The 22911-nt window shown below is 50.7% G+C and overlaps 2 protein-coding genes across 2 annotated transcripts in view; one reads left to right on the top strand and one right to left on the bottom strand.

Annotated features, from left to right (window-relative positions):
- Positions 1 to 5394: 5394 nt before the first annotated feature.
- Positions 5395 to 16396, bottom strand: LOC116942781 (uncharacterized). Its single transcript, XM_076067539.1, has 2 exons — positions 14146 to 16396; positions 5395 to 11513 (listed from the first exon to the last, which is right to left on the bottom strand). Exon 2 carries the CDS (start codon positions 10295 to 10297, stop codon positions 6842 to 6844), a length of 3456 nt encoding a protein of 1151 aa, XP_075923654.1. The 5' UTR covers positions 10298 to 11513; positions 14146 to 16396; the 3' UTR covers positions 5395 to 6841.
- The window catches only part of LOC116942804 (fibrinogen-like protein 1), a 24029-nt gene continuing 13703 nt past the window's right edge, over positions 12586 to 22911 (top strand). The window contains exon 1 of the mRNA XM_076067540.1: positions 12586 to 12701. Coding sequence (XP_075923655.1) covers positions 12601 to 12701 — 101 coding nt within the window. The 5' untranslated portion in view covers positions 12586 to 12600. The remainder of the gene's footprint in view (positions 12702 to 22911) is intronic.

Here is a 22911-nt window from a genome sequence, read left to right as displayed (position 1 = left end):
CTTTTTCACTCCAGCGCTGTCCTCCAGACAGTCTCGTCCCTTCACCTGATGAAGGCCGCTTGTGTTGTGGCCGAAACGTCGTGATTTTTGTTATTTAATTTTTTACCTACGTGACTTTACCCAATAGAACCAAAGAGTATATCCCGTATAGCCTTAACAGACTGTAGGGGCAAGTGATGTTAGCGAGCATCTATGAAGGCCGGAACGGTACACGAGGGGGTGGGTGGCCAGCACCACGCCCGGCCGCCTTCGTCTTCCTCGTGGCGATATTTACACACCTCACCAGGTACTCATTTGAGGCTGAGACGACCTAGGGGAGGAGGCTTAGGACCGGTTCAGATAATCGTCACTGGTATTGGCCGTGAGCGGGAATCAAACTCGGATAGCCGGGTTCATAGCGCAGCGCGCTAACCGCTACACTATCGCTCCCCACACACAGACACACACACAGACACACACAGACTCAGACACAACAACAACCGCCATTCGCCACTAAGTGGCGATGACGTCACCACGACGCTTGTGCCAGGCCATGTGCACCTTGAGGCCACGTGAAGTGTCGAACGCCCGCTGGCAGGAGGTCACATGGCAGACCCAGGTGCCACGGGTCGACTGACTGAGATGACTGGCTGATGCACCACCTGTGCCCCTACTGTGCCAACCTGCTGTGCTTTAGCCACCCGGCGCTCCGCTCGTTGTTGTGAGCGTCGCTCCTCCACCCTCCGTTGTTGTTGGAGGGCGACTACCTCCAAATGCCCAGTACCTTCCTTAACGAGCCTCCTCCACAGAGGCCGATCTTGACACCGCTGGTACCAGTCATCAGCAAGTCCACTCAGCTCCACGTCCTCCTGTACCACATCACTCCATCTCTTCTCTAGCCCGTGCCGCGCACACTTAGCCCCCTCGATCCGGCCGAACAAAAGCTGTTTCGGCATGCGGTGGCTGGGCATGCGGGCTACATGACCCAGCCAACGCAGCCTTGCCTGCCGGAGGAGCTCACCGATGGGACCTTGTCCAGATCTTTCAAGGATTTGTGAGACACACACATACATACACACACACAGACACAGGCACACACACAGACGCACACACAGACACACACACACAGACGCACACACAGACACACACACAGACACACACACACAGACACACACAGACACACACGTGGTAGTGGCATGAAGGTTTAATTGTAGAACTTTGCTGGTGGAGAGCAAAATACAACCGATGGAATTCTGCAAATGTTTTTTTTAATGATACCAATTGAAAATCGTTCTCTTTCAATGAAACTACTCGATTAGGAATTGGCCGACATCCCAATGCAGGACCCTCATGGCACAAACAGATTGATAACTTATTGGGGATAATAGTTTCTTTTTGCGTGTGTTTAAAAAAAAATCTATCAGTCTTTTATTATTTCTTCTTCCGTACGGCAACTGACGTGGATGCAGAGCAGCAACTGCAATGTCCCATCCAGGCGGTGAAGCCCAGATAACCGCATCATCATCAGCGGCGGCGGCGGCGGAGTTGCATCGTCGCCACGATGCCTCCTTCGCATTCGTGGCTCGGGGCATTGGCGTCGTGCCCTCAGGTCTGGGACGACCGTAGTCGCAGCACCCCAACGGAGAGTTGCCCATCGCTGAAGGACGTCGACCCCAGCCGTCGGCAAATCGTGAGCGGAGCAGCCCGGCCTCGTGGCTCTGCGGTGCCTCGTGTGTCCAACCCCCCCCCAGCCAACCAGGCGCACCCCGCGCCGATCGTCAGACAGCCGGGAACGGAAAGGGTCGGGACCGTGGAATGTGGGCAGCGTGCCAGGGCTGCGCGGGTGGGGACTGAGTGGGGAGATGTGTGGAGGGGGGGGGGCTGTGTGGGGGCTTGAGCTGGTGGCTGAGTGGGGGGCTGTGTGGGGGACAGAGTGGGGGGCTGAGTGGGGGGTTGAGTGGGAGGCTGAGTGGGGGGCTGAGCGAAGGGTTGAATGGGAGGCTGAGTGGGGGGCTGAGTGCGGGGCTGAGTGGGGGGCTGAGTGCGGGGCTGAGTGGGGGGCTGAGTGGGGGATTGAGTGGGAGGCAGAGTGGGGGGCTGAGTGGGGGGCTGAGTGGGGCAGAGTGGGGGGCTGAGTGGGAGGCTGAGTGGAGGGCTGAATGGGGGTTTGAGTGGGGGTTTGAGTGGGGGGCTGAGTGGGCGGCTGTATGGGGAGATTTGTGTGGGGGGTTGAGTGGGAGGCTGAGTGGGGGGCTGAGTGAGGGGTTGAATGGGAGGCTGAGTGAGGGGCTGTGTGGGAGGCTGAGTGGGGGGCTGAATGGGGGTTTGAGTGGGGGTTTGAGTGGGGGGCTGAGTGGGGGACTGAGTGGGCGGCTGTATGGGGAGATTTGAGTGGGGGTTTGAGGGGGGGGCTGAGTGGGAGGCTGAGTGGGGTGCTGAGTGGGAGGCTGAGTGGGGGGCTGAGTGGGGGGCTGTGTAGGTTTCTGGTCGAGCGCTGCATAGGAGGCTGCTGCTCCGGCTTCCAGCGAGCACACTCACGAAACGGCACACGTGATGCTGGCACTGCGGGACTCCGAGCAGCTCAATTGTGTTTGGTATTCATCCGACCCCACAAGTAAATGGCTTAAAGTAAAACTCAGCGGCGTGCAGGAGGTCGTGTCTGTCTATCGGCCTCTCGTCTCTGAGCCAAATCGCACCTCAGTGGGTTTCTGGCCCTGTCAAGGGTGCTCGACCGCGGTTGGTATCCACGTGGAAAAAGACTGAGCTCCCGCCAACAGGAATGTGGAATTTCCACCACTGATTCTTGGCCCACCAAAGGAGTTGAGGAACGCTTCCCGCTTGCTTGGGGAGAGTCGGCGACTGGGCTGAGGTGCGGTAGAGACCGCGAAATAGAAACGAAAGCGGCACGCACGGAGAAGTGACATCGGGCGACGGAGGGGTTCGCAGACTCGAGCAAATTTATACAGGCGGGAGACGAGACGCGGTCGCTATACTCATTTGATAGTAAACATTGAACAATCGCTGAAATACATTTTAATAATACCAACAGATATACAAACTTTCAATTATAGATGTAACTTGCAATGCCACGTGTTTCAAACATTCTTCGCGAGGGGCTTCATGGCTGATTTAGCGTTCACCATCGCGGTCGCAATAAGTTGGTGACCAGCTCCCATGGCAAGTGTCAGAAAGAGTCTTTCGTGGGACCCCCTCTGTTCTCATCAATCCGCTTTGCCTGATGTCGTCGATGCCCCAGAACGCCAGGATGTTGCAGTGTATGATGTGAGCATGTGAAATAGAAATATTGAAAATGTGATTTATACAGGATGCATCAAAACAATGTGAACACTTACATGGGACTTTCGTTTTTAATGGAAAAAGTACGGACAACGCATTGTAACATGATAACAAATGCAATTTTTGATTTAAAGCTTTCGTGACTGCAGTAATTCATATTCTTAGTTTTTTCGGTAAAGTCACGTTGAAGAGAAACAACAAAATAATAAAATATATATAAAACAATAAAAAATTCTCACGACGTTTCGACCATAACTCAAACGGTCATCTTCAGGTGTGTCGGTTTGCATAAATTTATTTAGAAACGGCGCATTTATTTATATATATAAAAGACGTTAGCGTCACGCGCAGCGATTTGGCAGTTTACCCAGGACTAGTCCATCTATATTTTGAAAAGAGGAGGGGGGAGACGAAATTTTTTATAATGTATGCTGTCTGAAAGCCAATGTAAGCGTGAACAATCAATTAAGAACTGAAATGGTTTATCAAATCTTTCCAATGATTGCTAAGATAGAATCCACCTTCTCGGTTGAAATTGTCTCTGTGCTTGTATATGTGGATAGCCTCATGAACGAATCTCTCATGGAAGCCAGATGGCTTACAAAGAACCTCTGTCTTGGAAAAGTCAATGACATGTGAGCCTACTGAATTAGAACAATGATCCAAACGCCATGTCTCGGACCGCATTCGTGAACACAAAGCAGACCTTAAACACGGTAGGACCAACACCTCGGCCGTAGCAGATCATTGTTCTAATTCAGTAGGCTCACATGCCATTGACTTTTCCAAGACAGAGGTTCTTTGTAAGCCATCTGGCTTCCATAAGAGATTTGTTCATGAGGCTATCCACATATACAAGCACAGAGACAATTTCAACCGAGAAGGTGGATTCTATCTTAGCAATCATTGGAAAGATTTGATAAACCATTTCAGTTCTTAATTGATTGTTCACGCTTACATTGGCTTTCAGACAGCATACATTATAAAAAATTTCGTCTCCCCCCTCCTCTTTTCAAAATATAGATGGACTAGTCCTGGGTAAACTGCCAAATCGCTGCGCGTGACGCTAACGTCTTTTATATATATAAATAAATGCGCCGTTTCTAAATAAATTTATGCAAACCGACACACCTGAAGATGACCGTTTGAGTTATGGTCGAAACGTCGTGAGAATTTTTTATTGTTTTATATATATTTTATTATTTTGTTGTTTCTCTTCAACGTGACTTTACCGAAAAAACTAAGAATATAAACAAATGTAATGTTAATAGCTTCAAAGAGTCAAAGAGTCTCCACGCCTGGAATCTTCTCCAGGTGATCTCCAGAGCCCGGAGGCAGCAGCACCTGTCACGTGGTGTTGTTGCAAATTCTCGAAAGTGTCAACATTATTTTTGAAGCATCCTGCGTTTCAAAAAAAAAAGAGCCGTTCGTTGCACGAGCAAGAGCTGAGATCGTTGAAGGCGAGCCGGCCGTTGCCACGGAGCGATTGTGGAAAGGTGAGTTGCATATTGTTGTTGTCTTTGCGTGGTTTCCTCTCCAATTCCCCACCCACTGGGAGCGAGTCCCCGGGCAGGAATGCGGAGCGATGGAGCCGCGCAGCTTCCGGGCCTTCATCTGTGGTGGCGTGGCTACACACTGAGTTCACGTCATACAAAGACAAAGATCCCCCGTATAGCCTTAACAGACGGTAGGGGCAAGTGCCGTTAGCGAGCACCTATGAAGGCCGGAACGGCACACGAGGGGGTTGGTGGCCAGCACCACGCTCGCTCGCCTTTGTCTCCCCAGTGGCGATGTTTACACACCGCACCAGGTACTCGTTTAGGGCTGAGTCGACCTAGGGGAGGCCCAGGACTGGTTAAGATAATCGTCACTGGTGTTGGCCGTGAGTGGGAATCGAACCCGGGCCGCCGGGTTCATAGCGCAGCGCGCTAACCGCTACACTACCGCTCCCCACTATACACATACACTTTATACACACACAAGTGTCGGAATTCATTGCTCTTTAAGAAATAAAAACCCACGTGTCTACCCTTATTTATTTAAAATCGTCGTTCGCTGTTTGGAACTCCTGGGCTTGTAAAGGTTGGCGTTCCCCCCCCACCCCCCCCATAACCTCCCTTTAACAGAGCTGGGTTTTAAGTGGCATTCTGCTAGGCTCGTATGCACGGCCGAAAGTACGCATTGGGGCTGCTCAGCATGAGCGGCCGTGTGCCACCAGGGCATCTCGCCACCGAGGGCATCTCGCCACCGAGGGCGCCAATTGTTGGCAGCGAGTCGAGGGCCCGCCTCTGCTTGTACACGGACGGAGTCGAGTACTTTATATCTCGCTGGTAAAGACCGATGCTAGTGTTCACTGTGAAGTATTCATGAGCTCAACAGGGCCCCACGGTGGCGAGATGTTGACTACCTCGCCTGGTGTACAGGAGGTCGTGGCTTCGATACCAACCCTGACGCCTGTTGTATATTTGGAGTTTGCGGTGTCTCTCTCCCCGTGGTCTCGTGGATTTCCTCCAGGTCCTCCGGGTTTTGCCTCCACATTTAGAATCAAGCGTTTTAGAGGATGTGGCTGTGATACATTTCCACGTGGTAAGCCACTTCGTTGGCAAATCATTTGTGGCCAGGTCGCTTCTGAAAAAGAGCTATACATCTCAGTGGGCCTTAGCTGATACAAAACAAAGAAAGCCGTTTAGTCAAGTTCATACTGTGACACCACCGCTCGACGCGAGAGGTGGAGTCTCCCGCCACGACCATCATCCTGCCCCGGGCACCGATCACGAACCGTCGGTGGGACCCTCGCTGGGTTGAAGTGGAGGCTCCAGCGAACTGGGCGAGATCACAGGGTCACGACGTCACGCGATGTGGCATTCGTACGTCCCTCCTGGGAACCGTGCGAACAAAACGGGCACCGGTAAGGAGATATTTTATTTATTTAAAGCGGCAATGTTTTCGTCGGCCTTCTAGCAGGGTGGGCTGAGGGGGTGGTTTAGGATCAGCTGCTGGGGGAGCCGTGCGCCCTCTGTCCGCTTAGCCCAGCGGTCGACAACCTGCACCGAGTTCACTGTGACACACCGAGTACACTGTGGTAGCACACTGAGCCACCAGTGCAGCTGACAGGCGTGTTCTATAAACACAACTGAAAACTAATTTCATTGGAATTGAGTTTTGTGTTTAGTTTGTTCTTCCCCCGCACCTCCGATTGGCAAGGGGGGGGGGGGGAATCTTTACCTCTCAGCTCTGGGGAGGATTGCTGGACTGCAGCGAGAGTGGAGTTTGTGTTTGTTCGGCAGGGGCCGTCCGGCCCATTTCCACCACTGAGATCCTTTGGAGGTCTCTTAACGGGGTGACCTTCCAGAGTAATTGGGAACAAATACTAACTTAACGGATTGTAGTTAACATTATGAAGGTGGCACGTGTCAATACGCACGAAGGGTACATTTTGGTGAATGTCGACAAAGCGGTGCTCGTGGCGAAAAGGAGAACGGTGGAATAATCTGCGCTTGCTCAGGAGGTGATAAACGATGCAGTCCTGTGGCTCGCTTTGCATGACATTTACTATCTAAAAAAATTACAGGTGAGGACGGATCTTGCCAAGGCAACAAGATGCCGCTTCTCCACCAGTGCTGTGAGAAGATTGAGATGGCACGCATCTTAGAGAAGATTGAGATGGCATGCGTCTGAGGGAAGATTGAGATGGCATGCGTCTGAGGGAAGATTGAGATGGCACGGGGCTGAGAGAAGGTTGAGATGGCACGCGTCTGAGAGAAGATTGAGATTGCACGGGGCTGAGAGAAGATTGAGATGGCATGGGGCTGAGAAAAGATTGAGATTGCACGGGGCTTAGAGAAGGTTGAGATGGCACGGGGCTGAGAGAAGGTTGAGATGGCACGGGGCTTAGAGAAGGTTGAGATGGCACGAGGCTGAGATAAGGTTGAGATGGCACGGGGCTGAGAGGAGATTGAGATGGCACGGGGCTGAGAGAAGGTTGAGATGGCACGGGGCTGAGAGAAGGTTGAGATGGCACGGGGCTGAGAGAAGGTTGAGATGGCACAGGGCTGAGAGAAGGTTGAGATGGCACGCGTCTGAGAGAAGATTGAGATTGCACGGGGCTGAGAGAAGATTGAGATGGCATGGGGCTGAGAAAAGATTGAGATTGCACGGGGCTGAGAGAAGGTTGAGATGGCACGGGGCTTAGAGAAGGTTGAGATGGCACGAGGCTGAGAGAAGGTTGAGATGGCACGGGGCTGAGAGGAGATTGAGATGGCACGGGGCTGAGAGAAGGTTGAGATGGCACGGGGCTGAGAGAAGGTTGAGATGGCACGGGGCTGAGAGAAGGTTGAGATGGCACGGGGCTGAGAGAAGGTTGAGATGGCACGGGGCTGAGAGGAGATTGAGATGGCACGGGGCTGAGAGAAGGTTGAGATGGCACGGGGCTGAGAGAAGGTTGAGATGGCACGGGGCTGAGAGAAGGTTGAGATGGCACGGGGCTGAGAGGAGATTGAGATGGCACGGGGCTGAGAGAAGGTTGAGATGGCACGGGGCTGAGAGAAGGTTGAGATGGCACGGGGCTGAGAGAAGATTGAGATGGCACGGTGCTGAGAGAAGGTTGAGATGGCACGGGGCTGAGAGAAGGTTGAGATGGCACGGGGCTGAGAGAAGATTGAGATGGCATGGGGCTGAGAAAAGATTGAGATTGCACGGGGCTTAGAGAAGGTTGAGATGGCACGGGGCTGAGAGAAGGTTGAGATGGCACGGGGCTTAGAGAAGGTTGAGATGGCACGAGGCTGAGATAAGGTTGAGATGGCACGGGGCTGAGAGGAGATTGAGATGGCACGGGGCTGAGAGAAGGTTGAGATGGCACGGGGCTGAGAGAAGGTTGAGATGGCACGGGGCTGAGAGAAGGTTGAGATGGCACAGGGCTGAGAGAAGGTTGAGATGGCACGCGTCTGAGAGAAGATTGAGATTGCACGGGGCTGAGAGAAGATTGAGATGGCATGGGGCTGAGAAAAGATTGAGATTGCACGGGGCTGAGAGAAGGTTGAGATGGCACGGGGCTTAGAGAAGGTTGAGATGGCACGAGGCTGAGAGAAGGTTGAGATGGCACGGGGCTGAGAGGAGATTGAGATGGCACGGGGCTGAGAGAAGGTTGAGATGGCACGGGGCTGAGAGAAGGTTGAGATGGCACGGGGCTGAGAGAAGGTTGAGATGGCACGGGGCTGAGAGAAGGTTGAGATGGCACGGGGCTGAGAGGAGATTGAGATGGCACGGGGCTGAGAGAAGGTTGAGATGGCACGGGGCTGAGAGAAGGTTGAGATGGCACGGGGCTGAGAGAAGGTTGAGATGGCACGGGGCTGAGAGGAGATTGAGATGGCACGGGGCTGAGAGAAGGTTGAGATGGCACGGGGCTGAGAGAAGGTTGAGATGGCACGGGGCTGAGAGAAGATTGAGATGGCACGGTGCTGAGAGAAGGTTGAGATGGCACGGGGCTGAGAGAAGGTTGAGATGGCACGGGGCTGAGAGAAGATTGAGATGGCACGGGGCTGAGAGAATGTTGAGATGGCACGGGGCTGAGAGAAGATTGAGATGGCACGGGGCTGAGAGAAGGTTGAGATGGCACGGGGCTGAGAGAAGGTTGAGATGGCACGAGGCTGAGAGAAGGTTGAGATGGCACGGGGCTGAGAGAAGATTGAGATGGCACGGGGCTGAGAGAAGGTTGCGATGGCACGAGGCTGAGAGGTTGAGATGGCACGGGGCTGAGAGAAGATTGAGATGGCACGGGGCTGAGAGAAGGTTGAGATGGCACGGGGCTGAGAGAAGATTGAGATGGCACGGGGCTGAGAGAAGGTTGCGATGGCACGAGGCTGAGAGGTTGAGATGGCACGAGGCTGAGAGAAGATTGAGATGGCACGGGGCTGAGAGAAGATTGAGATGGCACGGGGCTGAGAGAAGGTCGAGATGGCACGAGGCTGAGAGAATGTTGAGATGGCACGGGGCTGAGAGAAGGTTGAGATGGCACGAGGCTGAGAGAAGGTTGAGATGGCACGGGGCTGAGAGAAGATTGAGATGGCACGGGGCTGAGAGAAGATTGAGATGGCACGGGGCTGAGAGAAGGTTGAGATGGCACGGGGCTGAGAGAAGGTTGAGATGGCACGAGGCTGAGAGAAGGTTGAGATGGCACAGGGCTGAGAGAAGATTGAGATGGCACGGGGCTGAGAGAAGATTGAGATGGCACGGGGCTGAGAGAAGGTTGAGATGGCACGGGGCTGAGAGAAGGTTGAGATGGCACGGGGCTGAGAGAAGGTTGAGATGGCACGGGGCTGAGAGAAGGTTGCGATGGCACGAGGCTGAGAGGTTGAGATGGCACGGGGCTGAGAGAAGGTTGAGATGGCACGAGGCTGAGAGAATGTTGAGATGGCACGGAGCATAAAGAAGGTTGACATGGCACAGGGCTGAGAGAAGATTGAGATGGCATGGGGCTGAGAGAAGGTTGAGATGGCACGAGGCTGAGAGAAGGTTGAGATGGCACGGGGCTGAGAGAAGGTTGAGATGGCACGGGGCTGAGAGAAGGTTGAGATGGCACGGGGCTGAGAGAAGGTTGAGATGGCACGGGGCATAAAGAAGGTTGACATGGCACGGGGCTGAGAGAAGATTGAGATGGCACGGGGCTGAGAGAAGGTTGAGATGGCACGACGCTGAGAGAATGTTGAGATGGCACGGGGCTGAGAGAAGGTTGAGATGGCACGGGGCATAAAGAAGATTGAGATGGCACGGGGCTGAGAGAAGATTGAGATGGCACGGGGCTGAGAGAATGTTGAGATGGCACGAGGCTGAGAGAAGGTTGAGATGGCACGAGGCTGAGAGAAGGTTGAGATGGCACGGGGCTGAGAGAAGATTTAGATTGCACGGGGCTGAGAGAAGGTTGAGATGGCACGGGGCTGAGAGAAGGTTGAGATGGCACGGGGCGAGGATGGGGTTCTGTCCCTTCCCCCGTGTGGCTGCGGCGAGACCGCCCCCAGCCGGCCATCAGCTGTCACTGCGACCGGGAGAGCTGGGACGGGCGGCGCGTGGTGGCGCCATGTCCTAAACAATTATATATATTTTTAACTAATATATTTTAAACTATTATATATTTTTAAACTATTATATATTTTTTAGTGTTATATGTGTTTACATATTTTTATAATTTGACCAGGTAAGGCCCACTGAGCTATGTAGCTCTTTTTTCAGACGCGACCTGGCCACGTGATATTGCTCAACGAAGTCGCTTATCGTCATCATGTGCAAATTTACAGCAGCCAAATAAACCCTCAACGCGTGATGTTGATTCCAAATGCGGAGGGGAAGAAACCGAAGGTCCTGCAGAAAAAATCCACTCGACAAAGGGGGGAGAGAGAGGGAGACCTGCAATCTCCAAATATATGGGCGTCAGGATCGGGATCGAACCCACAACTTACTGTATACCACGTGAGCTAGTTAACATCTCACCACCGCGAGACCTGTGCCGTGAACATCGGTTTGGTTCCAGAAACAGGGGCATTACTCACCCTGTAGATTTATGACATACCTAGTGTTGAAAGTTCAGTCGCAAATGTCGTAATTGTAACTGGCGTGGCTTTAACCTGCAAGCAATAGCTGCGGTGCATGTTAAACATATCAGCTGTGCGCCGGGATCTTTGGGGCCGTCCATAAATGACGTCACGCACCTAGGGGGGGGAGGGGGGGTCAGACATTTGTGACGATGTGTGACGAGGGGGGGGAGGTTGAGAAATGTGACGTCACATCAAAATGCGCAACTTTAAATAAATATAGGCAACACGTTCTACTTAATTAAATAGACTTTTAAATAAATGTTTTCTCCTACAACATCAGAGTGCAGCGGCACATTAAATACGCACTACAATGACAATAGTTTAAAGCGATTTGAAGCATATTTTATTCTTTTTTTGGGGGGGGGGCAGAGCTTTGTGACGTCATATTTGAGGGGGGGGGTCTGACTTTTTGTGACGTCGTGTGACGAGGGGGGGGGGTGTTTAAAAATCGTCCAAAATCGCGTGACGTCATTTATGGACGGCCCCTTTGCTGTGGTGCAAAGCGCTCAGCCGTAGTGCAAAAACGTGAACACAAAAAAACCCACTCATCTTCGTGCATTATACAAAACCAGCAAACGGCTCCTGAGCAATGCACGGTGGTCATCGTTGGTCTTCGGTCACCATCAATAACATTTGGGCGAACGTGACCGTCTGATGGGCAGCAGAGAGAGAGAGTCAGACAAGGGGTAAGGCCAGAGAGGAGTTGTTGCTCTTTCTCTGCGTTCTTTGCGTGGTATAAACACAGAGTAGTGCCCTGCATGTGAAGCAAGGAGAGAGATGCGGATCCAGAGCAGAGCAAAGCCGCTTTACAGAAATCCCACTGCAAATAGGACTCATCCTGATCAGTGGAGCATTGGTGGTCACCTCTGAGAGTGACCCTGGGACATTAGTTTAACACCTCGTAGTAGTAGTAGGAGGCTTTCGCGATCAATGTTATCCATAATAGAGGTTTTTTGGGTTTAGATCGCGTAAATATTAACTTGTTAAACCTGCCACCACCAGACACAGCCAATTATAATCAAGGGTTGTCACGTAAACAAAACGTGACAATTCGGCACGAGTACAGCAACACCGGGGTGTTGGAGGGTAAATCCACAACATTTACAATTCGGGTACGACGTTTTGCCAGCAATTACAACCAGCCTCATCAGGCGACAGCCAGAGCTGTGGAGAAACCCTCATGCTTCGGTCCTACGTGGAAGCATAAATGTGATGTCACCTGTAAGCCGCCCTCTGGCCTTCGGACCTGATTGGCTCACAATTTATCCCCTCTATTTAACACCGAAACAGGAGGATTTCTCCACAACTCTTACTGTCGCCTGGGACAGCAGTTCAAAGCCCCCATTGCTTTATAATGACAAATCTGTTGGTCGCGAAAGCCTACGTGTTAAATTGGGCTGACGTCCGTTCACAATCCAATCACTGCATGTTGACTTTCCTCAAAGGGGAATTCATTTTTATTGACCCCGGAGAGATGACGGGCTGAGTCGCCCAACGACTTAGGACTTTAAATCGGAAGCGTTTGACTGTGAGCCCCAACGCTCGACGTCTGGCAAAGAAAAAAAACACAAAACACTGCCGAGCTGCAGCGTATACAAAGCCCTCTGGCACGTGTCCGTGACCTGTAGTGCAAGATCCCATGGGCTCCCGGTTGCCGAACGAATACATTCTAAGGGTCGCACTCATTATACACAAAGTGCTTGCCACAAATGAACCTCAATGCCTTGCTGATCTCGTCATGGAACATAAACCATCATCACACGAACTCCGGTCATCCTCGCAGCAGCGGCTTTTGGCGAGCCATCGAAAAACCACGGTCACCGCATCGCGCGAATCCAGGTGCGCTTCTGCGGCCTTCTCGAGCGCTCTTGCTTACGATATTAGGAGGCCATTGGAGCTATGCGCTTTTAAATTTAGATGAAAAATGAATTTCTTTAGAACTCAATCTTGATTTCAAAACAGTCTGCCTCAGCAGCAGCAGCAGGCCACGCTTTCCCACCTGATGACGGACGCTTGTGTTGTGCCCGAAACGTCGTGATTGATTTTATTTTATACCCACGTGACTTTGCCGAAAGAACCAGAGTATTCTTTAGAACTGTTTTTTGTGTTTAGTTTGTTGTCTTTCCCCCGCACCTCCGATTAGCACGGTTCGCAACGGACGGTACGAAAGAAGTTCAACATATGTACATAAGAGAGGCATCCAGTGAATGATTGAGTGGAAACATATATTCAGTCCAATGTAGGATTGAGCTTCGGTCAGCAAGTATTATGATTGTGGGCTCGCGTGTCCTTGCGTGCGTAGAATAAACCTTGCTCGCACATTTCTCCTGCACGCTCTAATTCTTTGGGTTCGGTGTTTCTTGACAGTGGCCTGGGAGAAACATGCTTGAGACTGAGGTCGTAATTATAATAAATATGCTCAAAATGTCCCCCCCAATACATTGCTATAAAATAGATTTCTGTGTATATGATTGTGGTTATGGTTGTACTTTATTAATCCCTAATCTCTGCCATTACATACAATGAAACAAGAAAAGGTAAAAAAAGAAAAAACAGAGCAATGTAATACAATATACACTATTAGACATTGTAAAAAAAAAAGTCTATCCCATGTGTTCGTGAATTTTTTAAAATTTTAGGCAGGAAATTCGTTTTCAAATTTATTTATTTTTTCTGGGGGGGGGGACCCCCCAGACCCCCTGGAAGATTTGGTCCCCCCCCCCAATGTTGACTCCATGGCTACGGCCTTGTTTGAGACACTCAATCATTTTTATTTTTGCTAAATTATATGCTAATTCCTTTGTCAAGGCGCTTTGTTCCTCTCACACAGCTTAAAGGCCGTGATCTGAACGTGGCTCTTTCACTCCAGCGCGGTCCTACCAGACAGTCTCGCCCCTTCACCTGATGAAGGCCGCTTGTGTTGTGGCCGAAACGTCGTGAGAATATTATTGTGTTATTTTATTTTATCAATTTATTATTTTATTCTCATTCTACGTGACTTTACCGAAAGAACCAAAGAAGACACTCAATCATGAATGCCGAGTAGACACTGGGCCTGGAGTCTGGTGTGGCACTGAACCCTCGCCCACAGAACTGTGCCTTGTCATGGGATGACTGCGGTACCAGTGAAGTGTACTCTGTAGTACACGCAGATGTGCAACAACCCCATTCTTCTACTCGTGGGCTGCCACCACCACCACCGCCGCCGCTAGACCACTGCGTAGAACTGGATTGCTGTTGCACGAAAGAAACATAAATCTAGGTAACGTTTCAGGCAACACACCTTCTCAGCAGGGCGTCTTAATTCAAGGAGGAGGATTCCTGCCCGTGCCGTTGTTGAGTTCTCGGCGTGCGCGATCGTCTGCCGATGGAGGTGCCGAGGTGACGTTCGTCGTCCGGGATTTGGGCTGCACCGCGGTCGGTGCAGGATGAAGCTAAGTGCGGGGCCTGTAGCATATGATGTAAATATTAAAACACTAAATTTTTAACAGCCAGATAATACGACAAATCGCTAACCTTAAACACCCAGTCGTTCGTGAAAGTTGAAGGCGGTATAGTACTATAGTAATAGAGCAAGTGCAGAATCACTGAACCGTAATTTATAGCTTGAAAGCATTTAGCGCGGTGACCTTGAAAGTGCGGGGCCCGTGGCTGCTACTACCACACGTGTAGCAGCTACTACTACTACACGTGTGGCTACTGCTACTACTACATGTAGCTACTACTACTACACGTGTGGCTACTGCTACTACTACATGTAGCTACTACTACTACACGTGTGGCTACTGCTACTACTACATGTAGCTACTACTACCACACGTGTGGCTGCTACTTCTACTACACGTGTGGCTGCTAATACCACACGTGTGGCTGCTACTTCTACTACACGTGTGGCTGCTAATACCACACGTGTGGCTACTACTACTACACGTGTAGCTACTATTACTACACGTGTAGCTACTACTACTGCTCCCACACATGTGGCTACTGCTACTAGACGTGTAGCTACTACTACTACACGTGTGGCTACTACTACTACACGTGTGGCTACTACTACTACACGTGTGGCTACTTCTACTACACGTGTGGCTACTACTACTACACGTGTGGCTACTACTACTACACGTGTGGCTGCTAATACCACACGTGTGGCTACTACTACACGTGTGGCTACAACTACTACACACATGTAGCAACTACTACACATGTGTAGCTACTACTACCACACGTGTGGCTACTACTACTACACGTGTGGCTACTACTATCACACGTGTGGCTACTACTACTACACATGTGTAGCTACTACTACCACACGTGTAGCTACTACTATCACACGTGTGGCTGCTGAAACCACACGTGTAGCTACTACTACTGCTCCCACACATGTAGCTACTGCTACACGTGTAGATACTACTACTACGCGTGTAGCTACTACTACTACACGTGTAGCTACTACTACTACACGTGTAGCTACTACTACTACACGTGTAGCTACTACTACTACACGTGTAGCTACTACTACTACTACACGTGTAGCTACTACTACTACACGTGTAGCTACTACTACTACACGTGTAGCTACTACTACTACACGTGTAGCTACTACTACTACACGTGTAGCTACTACTACTACACGTGTAGCTACTACTACTACTACACGTGTAGCTACTACTACTACACGTGTAGCTACTACTACTACACGTGTAGCTACTACTACTACACGTGTAGCTACTACTACTACACGTGTAGCTACTACTACTACACGTGTAGCTACTTGTGCCACTGCGACAATCCGGCGCTGACTGCACTGTGGTTGCCTCTTCCATGGTTGTTGGTGCCGGCTCGCCCATGGATTTGCTCCTCGGGGGGAGCTGCAAGCTCACGAGGGCCTCACTCAACCGGCGGGTTAATTATTTGTTTCCCGTTAAAGGGTAAACATGGTATTCTTTGAAATTCGCTGACATTTCTCTGTTTGCGAGCATTCCCCCTTCTCTCTCTCCCCTCAACGTAAACAGAGAGAATGGAATCCGCTGCGTGATTAAACATTCCGCTGGTAAACACAACTGGCGAAGCAACCATGTTCTGTTTTCACTTGCGGAAGAATGCAATTATCTTAAATGGCCATTCTCCACATTTTTATTTCCATGACATTTTTATGGATTTCCATCAATTAAATGGAAAGCCAATTTTCCACCGGTGCACTGGCCAGGCTGTATTTTGTCACTGCTGTTTGCAAACGTGGATTTGCGTCTGTGCTCGCAATGTTGACAGAACTGGGGGGTGGGCAGCTACATTCCTCCTGAGTTTGTTGAGGTTGCACCTGCTCCGAAATGGGTCGCGCTAATCCGGTTCCCAAGCTGACATAGGGTGGCATCTGGCCTTGCTGTGTCAGGACACAATGGCTGAGGATCTCTCTCTCTCTCTTTCTCGTGGCTTTTAGCACCATCACTAGCTTTGTGCATCGCTTGTCATCTCTGCCAGCAGCCACAAGGCCTTCCACTGTGTGCGTAATGGTGCAGCAGCAGCCTTTATTTAACCAGGAGATTAACTGAACCCATTGAAAAGCATGGCACGACGTTGCTTATATTTTTTGCACGGGCAAAAGCCTGTAAGGTTATATTAAGTGCAAGTTTAAGAACACAATCGTTGATAAAACATGAACATGAATGGAGATTAAATGTAAAGGTATATTACACGTGAGTATAACAAGTTAAATTGCACTTGAAGTTATAATTATATCAAGAATGTGATGTGACCATCGGAAGGGAGAATGACGAGACCCGCTTGGAGAGGGAATGGGGAGACAATTGTGGAAAATCTCATCGATGGCGACGATCCGGCTTCAGTCGGAAAACAAAACACACACACACACATCGTTAACACACACACATCGTTAACACACACACACATCGTTAACACACACGGATCATTCACACACACATCACGCACACACAGATCACACACAGATCACTCACACACACACATATCGTTAACACACACAGATCATTCACACACATATCATTCACACACACAGATCCTTCACACACACACATATCGTTAACACACACAGATCATTCACACACAGATCACTCACACACCCAGATCATTCACACACACACAGATCATTCACACACACACAGATCCTTCACACACACACACAGATCACACATACATATCATTCACACACACAGATCATTCACACACACAACAACAACAACAACCGCCATTCGCCACTAAGTGGCGGTGACGTCACCACGACGCTTGTGCCAGGCTATGTGCACCCTGAGGCCACGTGAAGTGTCGAACGCCCGCTGGCAGGAGGTCACGGGGCAGACCCAGGTGCCACGGGTCGACTGACTGAGATGACTGGCTGATGCACCACCTGTGCCCCCTACTGTGCCAACCTGCTGTGCTTTAGCCACCCGGCGCTCCGCTCGCTGTTGTGAGCGTCGCTCCTCCGCCCTCCGTTGTTGTTGGAGGGCGACTGCCTCCAACTGCCCAGTAGCATCCTTCACGAGCCTCCTCCACAGAGGCCGATCTTGACACCGCTGGTACCAGTCATCGGCAAGTCCACTCAGCTCCACGTCCTCCTGTACCACATCACTCCATCTCTTCTCTAGCCCGTGCCGCGCCCGCTTAGCCCCCTCAATCCGGCCAAACAAAAGCTGTTTCGGCATGCGGTGGCTGGGCATGCGGGCTACATGACCCAGCCATCGCAGCCTTGCCTGCCGGAGGAGCTCACCGATGGGACCCTGCCCAGATCTTTCAAGGATTTGTGAGCTCCTCACACAATCCAGTCTGGTTAAACCCAGGATGGATCGTAGGCAGGCCAGCCTAAATGTTTCTAACCGGCGAAGATGTTCCATTAGGGGGGTCCACGTTTCGCAAGCGTAGAGAAGGGAGGGAATGACCGTGGCCGAGAAGACCTGAAGCTTAGTGCGGAGCGACAGACCAGGTAGCTTCCACACAGCGTTACGCAACCGATGAAAAGATATTGCCGCTCGACTGATTCGGAGTGAGACCTCTGCTGTTAAACTGGAGCCAGTCATAAGCACACTGCCCAGGTATGGGAAACTCTCCACTCTCTCCACAACTGCCCCATCACCGATTGGGAGTTGTGGGGGTGGAGTGTCCGATGGTACAAAATACCCAGGCAGGTGCTTAGTTTTGGTGGGGCTGATGGTAAGGCCCCACCTCTTAGTGGCACGCTCCAGTCTCAGCAGCAGCGTCTCCAACTCCTCCTCTGACTGAGCAGCTATTACCAAGTCATCAGCATACATAACGTGGTTGAGCAATAGGGAGCCATCCCTTGACCGCACCCGGGCATCGATTAGCCTCCCATTATATCTGTACCATATGGAGATTCCCCCGGTACAGCTATTGAAGGCTTCACGAACTACGTGGTCAAAATAGATGTTAAATAATGTGGGAGCCAGAGGACATCCCTGTCGCACCCCAAGGTGTACAGGGAATGGCTCTGACTCCCGGCCACGTAGTTTTACCCGGGCCCGCTCACCATCATGAAGGTCCTTAATGATCGTGAGCAGAGGGTCAGGTACTCCAAAAGCACGAAGAACGACCCAGAGCCCAGGCCTACTGATGGTATCATAGGCCTTGACCAGGTCAATAAAGCAGAGATGTAGGTCTTGTTGGAATTCCCTACACCTCTGCTGTAGCAGACGGACAGAAAATATGGCATCTGTGCAGGACCGCCCTTTCCTGAAACCGCATTGGGGCTCCGCAAGCCTCTCCTCAGCGTGCCTGGCAAGGCGATGCTGAATAATCCTTGCCAGGACCTTTCCCGGCACACTGAGGAGTGAGATGCCCCTGTAGTTGTTACAGTCTGTGCGGTCCCCCTTCTTAAAAAGGGGGACCACCAGGGCATCCTTCCAATCCTGCGGAACCCGTCCAGTGGTCCAGACTGTTGTTATGATGTCATATAGGGCAGTCTGTGCACAAACGCCACCCTCCCTCAGCATTTCGCTTGGGAGATCATCTCTGCCCGCTGCCTTTCCTGGTCTCAGACTCCGGATCGCCTTCAATACTTCCTCAGCAGATGGCACCTCAGCCAGCCACTCACAGGGGGTGACTTCATCCAATATTTGAGGCACCGCAGCCTCAGCAGGGTCATCCTCACTTTGTGCCACGATGTTTTCCTGGCTGAGGGATTTTCCCTCCCCCAGGACCTCACAGAAATGCTCAGCAAATCTGCGAACCTGTTCCTGGGGGTCGGAAATTGGATCACCGTTTTTTCCCCTAATGATGGTAATAGGTGTGGCGCTGCAGGTTACTTTTTTGATGGAGTTAAATAGAGATTTGTGATCACGGGCCACTGAAGCAGACTCCATCTCCTCAGCAACCCGCGACCACCACCCATCCTTGCAGCGCCTCACGGCTCTCCGAACCTCCGAGCGAAGGCTGCGGTAAGCCTCCTCATTCTCTGACGTGGGATTCTGTAGCCGATGACAGTGGGCCTGTCGCTTTTTCTCAACCATCGTGAACAACTCCTCTGTCATCCAGGGTGTCTGGGGAGGTCTGGACCGCGTACCCAAAGCAGCCATTGCAGCTGCATGAGTCACAGTCCTAAACCTCGCCCATTTACCCTCGACATCAGGAGGAGTCGGGGACGATGCCAATCCCAGCCGCAAGCGATGATGAAATTCTCGCTTGCAACTTTCATCAGATAACTGAGACCAGGCCACTTTAGGTTGGAATGGGGTCCTAGGTGTACACCCACCACTGGAGTGGAAGAATGGCAGGCGCATCTTACAGATGACTAGTCGATGGTCAGAGGGAAGATCAGCTCCACGGTAGGTCCTGGTGTCAAGGACATGGGCTCGCATTCGCTGGTCCGTCACTATGTAGTCCAGCAGATGTTCTTGCTTGGACCCGGCATGCATCCATGATGTTGTGTGGATGCGCCAATGCCGGAACAGCGTGTTGGTAATTACAAGCCCATGGGCTGCACAAAAATCTAGCAGCCTCCTACCGTTGTTATTGAGCTGATCTGGCCCATGCCCTCCAATCACTCCAGACCAGGTGCCAGTATCATGACCAACTCGGGCATTGAAGTCACCCAACATGATGACTCTATCCCGAGGGGCCACTTTAGCCAGCACCTGTGACAGGAGGTCATAGAAGGCATCTGACTCATCGGCTTTGCCTGCATCCCTCCACGGATGTTCATCTTCGGTGGGGGCATAAGTAACCACGACCACCATTCCTCGCCTCCGGTTGATGGGAAGGCGAGCCCAAAGTAGCCTGGGGCTTACAGCTTCCCACACCTCACCGCCACGCTCCCACGCCCCCTTCATTCTTTTGTTCAAAAGAAGACCCACACCCTGTTGTTTGGCAGTCTGCTGCCCCGAGTAGAGGACTGTCCACCCCTCATGGTGGCAGGAGCCAGAGCCGGTCCACCGGACCTCCTGAATGCCGCATAGATCCAGGCGGTACCGGTCCAGCTCCCGACAGAGGAGTGGCAGCCTCTCCTCTGCAGTGAGCGTTCGAACATTCCACGTGGCCACCCGTAGTGGCTTTTCGTTGTTTCTGGAGTAGCCCCGAGGGTAGGTATTCAATCTCCTGGCTCCGCCAATTGGGGTTTGGCCAGGAGACGTCATAGACGCCTGGCCCCCCGGGGCCTCCGGCACAAGCTTAGTTGTTACATATTTCAGTTTAATTCGTAGTTTCGTGGTAATTAATTGAAGGTGGAGGGGTTACCAGCCCCTCGCACCCGTCCAGAGCCCCCGTTTAGCCCCTGTGGTGGACACATATGCCATGAGGGGAGGAGCCAATCAAAATTGGATCTCCCCCCACAGCGCTGTCCACGACAGAGTTGCCCGTCCGGCACCGCGAGGAGGTAGGGGGAAGGCTACTTGTGTTGTGGCCGAAACGTCGTGAGAATTTTATTGTCTTATTTTGCTTTATTGTTTTATTCTCATTCTACGTGACTTTACCGAAAGAACCAATAAGATCTTAACACAGCTGTTTTGTTGCCAGAAAAAAAGGGGAAAACCTCTTCTCATGTTTTGGTACTGGCAAAGGGGAGGGTCCATGACACACACACTCTTACTTTAGTCTCAAATCGTTATTGGCATCCTGATGGCTGTTTTCGCATTTCACATACTGCAGTGCATCGCGCATAAAGGGCCATGTTATGGTTGGTGACATAGTCAACCAGTCAAATGAGGCTGGCGCAGGCGTCAGAAACCCGCAGCTCTGTGAGGACTGCTTCGTGGCGCTCTTCACGTCCACTGCGGCTCTTGAAATGTTTATTTTACCGAATTACCGTGCAAGTACTGTTTACCATGGAAGTCCAGTTCGCTATGGGTATACAGTTCACCATGGACGTCCAGTTGACCATGGAAGCCCAGTTAACCATGAAGTCCAGTTTACTATGGGAGTCCAGTTCACCATGGAAGTACAGTTTACCATGGGAGTCCAGTTGACCAGTGAAGTTCAGTTCACCATGGGAGTCCAGTTGACCAGTGAAGTTCAGTTCACCATGGGAGTCCAGTTCACCATGGGAGTCCAGTTCACCATGGAAGTTCAATTCACCATGGATGTCCAGTTTACCATGGGAGTCCAGGGTCGGCAACGTGCGGCTCATTAAGGAGTGCTTCTTGACATTATTATTTATTAAGGACCATCGTCTCATATTCACCACAGTGCATTGCGGCTCTTGAACTATTGAGGTTTTTATTTTTTTTACTGAATTCCAAATTATTTTTTTTCCTCTTGTTATTTTAGTTGCCCACCCCTGGGTTGGCGTAATGAAAGGACGGATTGCATTCGATGTACGGTATATTTGATTGCCTTCGTTTGATTTTCTCGAATAAGCCAGCCGAGACAGCAGCCCTGGGACGTACATTCCATTTTGCACTTTAATTGTGCAAAAGTTTTGTCTGTCAAGGTTTTTCAAAAGGCCACGTGGTAACGAGTCGTCAAGCGTACTGCGAGCCTCCCGAGATGAAAGTGCATTCATCAAGCTAATGGTCACTAGCGCTAATGCCATTGAATGCGGTAATGTGACGTCTCCCCAGCCTAGTACCATAGATCTCGACCTAATAATGATGACACTTGCCTAGCATCAAGGTATAAGCCCCAGAGGTACATTTGTTAGCCATCATAGCAAGTCCGCTACAAGTTATTCCACGTGTATAATTATGAAGGTGCCACTGAAAGAAAACGTCTAGTTAGCGAGCTTACACAGTTACGTTGGTCTGCTGTGATAAATAACTATAAAGTAGTTAGCTAGCTAGCTACCTATGGGCAGGCATCATTAGTAGTCATGAACAACATCTCTTTCCCTAGCTTACACAGTAACGTTGGTCTGCTGTGGTAAATAACTATAAAGTAGTTAGCTAGCTAGCTATGGGCAGGGAGCATTAGTAGTCATGAACAACATATTTTTCCCTGTGATGGATACTCTCTCTCTAAATCCGTGGCCAGATCTGTACAGAACGTACATCAAAAGCATGCTGTGTCAGCACAAGCGGTGCCCACTTTTACAACACAGCGCGTCGTTAATCGGAGCCTACATTCCCATAGACAGTACACACAGTAGAGACATCACTTGCCGATGTGTTTTTGCTTTTCTCAGCCATATTTAACAGGGTTTAATTGTGTCTTAGCAATCATTGGAAGGATTTGATAAACCATTTCGGGTCTTAATTGATTGTTCACGCTCACGGTGGCTTTCAGACCGTATCCATTATTTTCGTCTCCCCCCTCCTCTTTTCCGAACATAGATGGACTCGTCCATCTGAATAACTGTCAAATCGCTCTCTGTGGTGCTAACGTTAAAAAAGCCACTTTTTCATTTTTTTCTTGCTGTGGTGTTCACACTTGATGAAGATTGCTTGTGTTGCAGTCGAAACGTCGTGAGAATATTAATGTTTTATATTTTTATTATTTTATTGTTTCCCTTCTACGTGACTTTACCGGAAGAACCAAGAATATAGGGTTTAATAGGTTGATATCGACAAAAAATACACATTAGAATAACAAAAGTTCCACGTCAAGTCACGTCGGAAAACCAGAGCCACTCCAT

Source organism: Petromyzon marinus, chromosome 16 (genome assembly GCF_048934315.1).
Source record: "Petromyzon marinus isolate PM22_M1 ecotype Great Lakes invasive population chromosome 16, UKy_Petmar_22M1.pri1.0, whole genome shotgun sequence".
Classification (NCBI taxonomy): domain Eukaryota; kingdom Metazoa; phylum Chordata; class Hyperoartia; order Petromyzontiformes; family Petromyzontidae; genus Petromyzon; species Petromyzon marinus.
This window is presented reverse-complemented; position numbering and strand designations above follow the sequence as displayed.